The following is a 7,899-nucleotide window of genomic DNA, read 5'->3' on the forward strand; positions in this document are numbered from 1 at the left end:
TATGGAATGATTAAGTAAGTTAATTAATTAAAGGTAAATTGGTAATTTCGCTTGTCCTAAAATTGTAAACTTTTCAACATAGGGGTTTAATTTTTATATAGTAGTATAGATATATATATTTATCTTCCTTTTTCTTCTAGACTTTTCCTTTTCATATCTTTATCATTATATATGGTCTGTATATAAAATATATTATTATATGCATCATCTTTGAAAAATCAAAGAAGGAAATTAAAAGAAAAAAAATATTACACACTCTCTCATTACATTTAACCGTTGAATACACTTTCTTTTCATTTATGGTCAGCGGGATTATTACCCTCCAAGGCGCTCGAGCATAAATTTGGGATCGGCGGCGGTGATACCACCGGCTACCCCACTCCATGTCCCCTAATATTCATATCACAAATGGTTTGTATAATATGCCTTAAAAGTTATATTACGTAGTAAATTTATCATAATTTTGTAACACGAATGCACTCTTATAAGATTTGCAACTAAAAATAAAAAAATCAACATTGACTTCACATAGTAAAGACAAAAAGTAGAAACATAATTCAAATAAACAAAGTGAGAATATGTTTGCCTCATTTTTTTTCTAATGGTCTGACGACAAAAATAAAACGGGCTACCCAATGGCAAAGACGACCTCATACGTCCACGACTGCAGATAGCGCTTGGTAGCCCAAACACACCTCTCCGGATCCGGAGAAAACCCGATGCCCAAATGCCCACAACGGCAAAACTAGGTTGCCCTTGAGAACGAACTAGAGACCCATGCAATGAAAATGACATCTGTTTTATTTATTGCTAGTGTTTTAGCTGGTTTCATTATTGCTCCAATTATCTATCATTTTTTTAACATGCTGTCAAACTTTGAATAAAATTTGTCAAATGTGATAACTTGTAGCATTCAAGCCATTGAATATTCCATTAGTTTAATCCATTTTCTAATTAAGACAACTGAAATCACCACTTAGTATTTAAATCATTCACATTTGCTCTAAATGATCCACCTATCCTATTCACACATTTGATTCTGCAAGTCCTAATTATGAAGAAAATCTTAGTACATGAATCATATGTTTTTATTTATGTCATCATCTTTTTACTAGTAGTTGACAAAACAAAGAGTGACCCAAGATCACAGATTGTTAAACTAGCTTGTTTTCAACAACAGATAATGAATCAAACAGTGGTAGCCATCCCGAATTTCCTCCAAACTATGACGAAAATTGGCACGCAGCTGCGGTCTTCACATAGTGGAACATCATCTACAGGCATAGGACCTGATAGTATGTATGGACTAGGTGAATGCTATGGTGATCTTTCAACAGATGACTGTGTGTTATGTTATGCCGAAGCTCGTACTGTTCTTCCTACTTGCTTTCCAGATAGAGGTCGGGTTTATCTTGATGGTTGTTTTATGAGAATACAGAATTATGACTTCTATGAGGAAAGTTTGGGAGCTGATGACGCTACATATTGTGGGAACATGACGACAGGTGGCGTGTTTCAAGATTCTGTGAGGCGTGCTGTAACGAATGTTGTGATGGATGCACCAAATAATAGAGATTACTTTGCACATGAGGTGGCATTGTCTGCAAGTGTGAACGAGTCTGCTTATGTGTTGGCAGATTGCTGGAACACATTGAATCAGAGTTCGTGTGCAGATTGTTTGGGGAAAGCGTCTAAATCAATCTTAAATTGCTTGCCATCGTCTGAAGGTCGTGCAATGTACACTGGATGTTTTATGAGGTATTCTAATACCAATTTTCTTAACCCTGAATCGGCCCGAAGCAGTAATGGAGGTAACTTTAAAGTTCAAAGAATAATTTTTTTATATTGATTATGTAAATTATTATCTGAAGAAATTGATCTTTATAGCCATTTCGTGTGAACTATAGATGTAAAAATGGGAATAATGGGTCAGGTTGGGTAATGAGTCTATGTCACAGGTTGAGGAGTTGCCTGCTAGTATAGTTCATTATCTTTTGAGTATCATGGAAAACATAGATTAAATGCAACTTTCAAATTTACATGTATTACGAAAGGGATTTACCCAAGTGGTATTCTAGCTGGCCCAACAACCAAGAGATTGTGGGTAGAAGTCTCATTGTGGACAAATATATGTGTTTATATGTGGTGTTTGAATCTTTGACTTTATAAAAAACATATTGAAAGATAAAAAACAAAGCTAACTTGCAGTCTAACCCAAAACAAAGTGACCCGTTTTGACCTGCAAAATTTTAAGCACCTTTTGTTTTATACCACATTATTGACATGTCTGTATGTTTTGGACCCTAACATTCCAAGAAGAATAAGATAAAGAAGCAACATTGACCATTTTGAGCAAAAATTGTGCCTTTTAATGTAAACAAAAAGCACCTATTTTCACCTTTTGTAATTTTAATCTGGTGTATATGGATCAGCGGGGAATGCGAAAAGCCAGATCATCGAGTTGACTTGTAAAAATCAGCAAGAAAACAACCGAACCAAATTCATTCCCAATTTTCTCAAGGCAATGGAAGATATTAACATCAAAATGCAGACTTCACATACTGGGACAGTAGTTGCAGGCACAGGACCTGACAGAAACTATGTACTTGCTCAATGCTATGGTGATCTTTCTACCAGTGAATGTCTCCTATGCATTGCCGAAGCACGCACCTCTGTTCCTAGTTGCTTACCCAACATCGGGGGTCGAGTTTATCTCAGTGGTTGCTTTATGAGATTTGAGAATTATAGTTTCTATGAGGAGATCACAGGACAAGAAGACAAAACTATATGTGCTAACGGAACCCAAATGAACGACGCTTTTCACCAATCAGCTTCAAAGGCTGTGCTACAAGCAGTGGAAACTGCACCCAAATCGTGGGACCACCATGCGGCCACTCAGGCTCTTATCTCTGGGACGGAAAACAAGTCTGCTTATGCATCTGGTGATTGCTGGAGTTCTTTAGGTGAAGAGTCTTGTGCCGAGTGTTTGCAGAAAGCGGCCAAGTCAATGTTGGGCTGCTTGCCTGGTTCAATGGGGTATGCATTGTATACTGGTTGCTTTATGAGATATTCAGATACCAACTTTACAAGCCCTGATCAGAAGCAAAACTCAAAAGGTAACTTACTAAAATTATTACTCTTATATAATGATTGGGGAGCCTTATCTTGAGAACCCATTATTTTGTAAAAACCTTAAAAACTCTTAAATTTCGTATTGGATCAAATATTTTTTTTGTTCATTTACATTTGAAACGTTATAAAAATACATGTTGTAGAAGAAAGTTTTTTTCAAAACCTTACATATTCCCATTTGTTAACATGTGAACGAAAACGTGAGCATATTCATTCACAAGTTCACAAAAGCTATTTTGAAGGTTTTTTAAAAAAATTTCTTTTACAACATACTTTTTTATATCATACACATGTGAATGGCAAAAAAAACATGTGAGCAAATATATTATTTAAGAGTTCTCATGGTTTTTAAAAAAAATGGTTATCAAAATAAGGAAACTCTATAATGATATATATATATATACTAGGTTTTTTACCCGCACGATGTGCGGCTATTTAAAACAATCATTTAATAAAGTTTTGACTATCGTTCTAAAATAAAAAATAAAAATAAAAAAAAAGTTTTGACTAATGTTATTAATTTTGTAATGTAAGACTATTTAAAACAATCATTTATCAAAGTTTTGACTAATGTTATTTATTTTGTAGCTATAAGATTAAAGATAAACATGTATTAAAATTTAATCACATAATTAAAATTATCAATAATATGATATGAATCGCTTCTTTTCAAACTTATTCAATTATCAATAATATGATATGAATCGTTTCTTTTCAAACTTATTCATGAACATATCTTATAACCACATACACTCAACCTAAGTCCTTACAAAAATTCATTAAAAAATCATTAAAACTCAACATATTAGTTTGATATTAATAATAATATAATAAAGAACTGTAGTCTGTAGCATTAATATAATATTTAATATTGAATTATAAAGCTGTAATTGTGATTATATATACATAAGATTTGATCATTTTGATGGAAATTTTTTTTTTTTTTAATCTAAAACTTTATATATATATAAAATAGGCTATAAAATATTATTAAAAAAATATGGAGATGCCACATGGGATGAATCCTACGTGTCAATTTTTTAGAATGGCTTTTAGTTTGAAGAATGCTTTAGAAGGCTTGTTTAACTACTCTTTAATATATATATATAGACATGCAAGTTTTATGTTAGATACTAGTTATACATGGAATATATTTAACATATATTCTAAATAGTATTATAGATATGACGTCCATACATAACATAAAAATGGAAGCAGGCCATAAAAACAACTCTATCCTTCTTAGTTTAATTTATTTTTCCGATCCTGTTTTAAACTGATCATAAACGCCTGGTATTTTGAGTTCCCCTCTCCATTATGTCTTCTACACCGATTCACCCGGCAGTCACCGTCTCCAATATCAAAGCTTTCATCCCCATAACCTTAGATGTTGAATTTGGCGATTACACAACTTGGTCAGAACTTTTTAAAATTCATTGTAAGGCTTATCAAGTCTTTGATCACATTCAGTGTGCTGCTACCTCTACCTCTGAAAAAAATAAAGATAAATACAAAGAACAAACACCATCAACTGAATCATGGGAGTGTCTTGACTCCATTGTTCTACAATGGATTTACAACACCATCTCCACTGATCTTCTTCACACCATTCTAAAGACGGACACCACTGCCTTTGACGCGTGGACTGCCCTTGCCAATCTTTTTCAGGATAATAAAGCTACTCTTTTTCACCAAACCAAACCCCTTCCTAAATTTTATGAGACAAGATCAAGGTTATGCATGACTGAAACTCAGAAAAACAATCAAGCACGCCAAGAATCTCGCACTGAACATCCAGACTGTGGTTGTTGCTGTGGCAGAGGTCGTGGCAGGGGAAGGGGACGATGTTCTTCTTCACGAGGTCGTGGCAGGGGAAGGGGAAGATGTTCTTCTTCACGAGGTCGTGGTTTAATAGTATTATTAGAGATATGGTGTAATTACTGTAATGTATATCCATACATAGAAATAGGATCTGTACTCTATAAATATTATTAGTTATCAATGAAATCATTGTTGAGATTCATATTCCATCATCAAGTATATAAAACTCATGCTTGATTAATAACATCTTCTGTTTATGGCCATTACAGGGAAAGCATCGACTATTGTAATAGCTGCTGGTTCTGTGGTTGCATTCTTGGCTGCAAGTATTTTCGCAGTTTTTGCATGTAAGCGCAGGAGTAAATCGAAAAAAGGAAAAGGTAATGAGCCTGCCTTCACTTATTCTTTGACTTTTAAGTAGATTTTCTAATTAAATTTCTATTCATCTAAATTTTTTTGATGGATCATTTAGTCAAGAAACATTCTGATATCCTTTTACATCTTAGGTTCTGACGACACAAAATTGTTAGAGACCCTGAATAGTAGTAGTTTGAATATCAAATACTCCACGGTCGAAAAAGCGACAAATTCTTTCAATGACGGAAACAAGCTTGGGCAAGGGGGATTTGGAACTGTATATAAAGTAGGCTCTCAAAGTCAATCATCTGAACTCATCAAACAACTTTCTTAGTTTGTGTTGTTTTAGATTAATTAAACCAACTTGAATCACATTAAAGGCTTTGCACAATGAACTTTGTAACAGGGAGTTTTTCCAAATGGAAGAGTGATTGCTGTCAAGAGACTTTTCGTTAATCACCGACATAGAGCATGGGACTTCTACAACGAAGTCAACATCATTAGTAGCGTTGAACACAAAAATCTGGTCAAACTGTTGGGGTTCAGTTGTTTGGGGCCTGAAAGTGTCCTCATTTACGAATATCTACCAAACATGAGTCTTGATCATTTCATCTTTGGTAAGCAAAATAAATTCCCAAAATCTTTAAAACTAAAAGGTAATAAGAGGTAGCAATTTCAACCCATTTACTCTGGACTTTATCTTTTAGGCTTTAGCTTCAATGGATATAATAATGGTAAGTTTTAAACAAAATATAGTTTATGTAATCATATTAGACATATAACCATTTATAATAAAATTTTATAAACTTACGGGCAAAAAGTATTTTGGGTCAACTCGGCTGGAACAAGCTTACACTGTTTTGACCCATTACCCAACTTGCCCGCCTGCCATCTAGTTTTCCAAGACTGGTGAACATAGATTATTGACATGTGGCCACTCAATCAGCATCACATAACAAAAGGCATATCTGCATGAACTTGAACAGATGCAGTGAAAGGCAAGGAACTAAACTGGGAGAAAAGATATAATATAATTATGGGGGCCGCAGAAGGTTTGGCCCACCTACATGAAAACAGTAAAACCAGGATCATTCACAGGGATATAAAAGCAAGTAACATCTTGTTGGATTCAAGCCTTCATGCTAAGATTGCTGATTTTGGGTTAGCAAGGTCTTTTGAAGAAGATAAAAATCATATCAGCACCGGGATTGCAGGAACCATGTAAGCACTAGCTTCCTACAAGTTGTCTTTAATTTTCTTTCGTTATATATCTTGTTAATTCTCGCACTAGATAACATATATTATTATCTTACACTTTCTGTTTTTCTAAACTGCAGCGGATATATGGCTCCTGAATATATAGTCCATGGTCAATTAACGGAAAAGGTGGATGTGTATAGCTTTGGTGTGTTAATTCTTGAGGTGTTCACTGGGATGCCAAACAGAAGAATGCACACATCAGAGTCAACACAAAACTTGGTTTCAGTTGTAAGTATCATTTCTTCTGCATGGATGTCAGCAGTTAAACTTATAACCAGACGAGGCTTACTTTACGTTGACTATTACTCCTACTTTTTTATATTGGTGATGAAATAGGTGTGGGAACATTTTAAGCAAGGCTCGGTGGAAGAGGTATTCGATCCAAATTTAATGCTACATGATCACACCAATAACAACATCAAAAAGGAAATACGAAGTGTGGTACATATAGGACTTCTTTGCACTCAAGAAATTCCATCACTTAGACCAACTATGTCTATGGCCATACAAATGTTATCCAAGAATATTAAGCCGTTACCTCTACCTACAAATCCCCCTTTTACACCAGAAAGCAGCATCGACGTTAATGAGTTTAGTTTGGATTCTGCTTCAAAACAAAGGGTAAACAATCCTGCTTCAGTGGGAACTTTATCCTATAGTGCTGTTATCCCGAGGTAGACGTTGGTTGGAAAATCAAAGGGGTGCCCAAAGGATAAGGCAATTGAATGTCAACAACAACAACAAAAAAATACTATTAGAGTTTGTAAGTATGAGGGATTAAGAATTAGGTGTAAACGTGTACATGCAACCAAAGGTCAGTTTTTTTTATCATTTAGATTGAACGTGAAAAAGGTAGAGTTAATGTAAGAACCAGAATAAAGGTGATAAAGAACCATTATTTTCTTTTTTCTTTTACCCATTGGTGTTATTTTTAAGTTTTTATTTTCTTTTTTAATATAAACCCATTCAAAAACAATAAAAAATTTTTAAAAAGGTTTTCAATCGTATTGGTTACGTGTTGAAAACGTTATACGGTAGGGGCGTTGACCTTATCCGTTTTAAAGGGGTTGTAAGAACCCAAACCTTTTTAATCAAAATCGAATAATTATTTTTTTTTACCAAGCCCCACTGCGGCGCAGTGGAAACCCACAGATCAACATGACCAAAAGCTCACTGCAGCGCAGTGAGCCTGGGCGACTCCCCACTGCGGCGCAGTGGGACTACCTGCAGAAAAGCTTTGATCAAAACCTCATTTTTCCTGCACTTCAAAAATAGGTTCAACCAAAATACCATTTCACTTCAAAACCTTTCAAAGACTAAACCAAAAGT

The 7,899-nt window shown here is 34.6% G+C and overlaps 1 protein-coding gene across 1 annotated transcript; it reads left to right on the forward strand.

The window, feature by feature from the left end:
* The first annotated feature begins 1,210 nt into the window (after window positions 1-1,210).
* LOC122580458 (cysteine-rich receptor-like protein kinase 2) lies at window positions 1,211-7,338 on the forward strand. The gene is made up of 7 exons (XM_043752728.1): window positions 1,211-1,811; window positions 5,223-5,333; window positions 5,460-5,596; window positions 5,717-5,927; window positions 6,297-6,531; window positions 6,648-6,798; window positions 6,907-7,338. The coding sequence occupies exons 1-7, from the start codon at window positions 1,226-1,228 to the stop codon at window positions 7,246-7,248; spliced, it is 1,773 nt and encodes a 590-aa protein (XP_043608663.1). The 5' UTR covers window positions 1,211-1,225; the 3' UTR covers window positions 7,249-7,338.
* Window positions 7,339-7,899: the final 561 nt, after the last annotated feature.

Source organism: Erigeron canadensis, chromosome 8 (assembly GCF_010389155.1).
Source record: "Erigeron canadensis isolate Cc75 chromosome 8, C_canadensis_v1, whole genome shotgun sequence".
In the NCBI taxonomy this organism is placed as follows: Eukaryota; Viridiplantae; Streptophyta; class Magnoliopsida; order Asterales; family Asteraceae; genus Erigeron; species Erigeron canadensis.

Bases quoted from the DNA above. Each gene is read 5' to 3' on its own strand.
- LOC122580458 (XM_043752728.1), top strand. From the start codon at position 1,226: ATGACGAAAATTGGCACGCAGCTGCGGTCTTCACATAGTGGAACATCA. The intron at 6,532-6,647 runs GTAAGCACTAGC...TCTAAACTGCAG, and splicing joins ACCGGGATTGCAGGAACCAT to CGGATATATGGCTCCTGAAT. The intron at 6,799-6,906 runs GTAAGTATCATT...GTGATGAAATAG, and splicing joins CACAAAACTTGGTTTCAGTT to GTGTGGGAACATTTTAAGCA.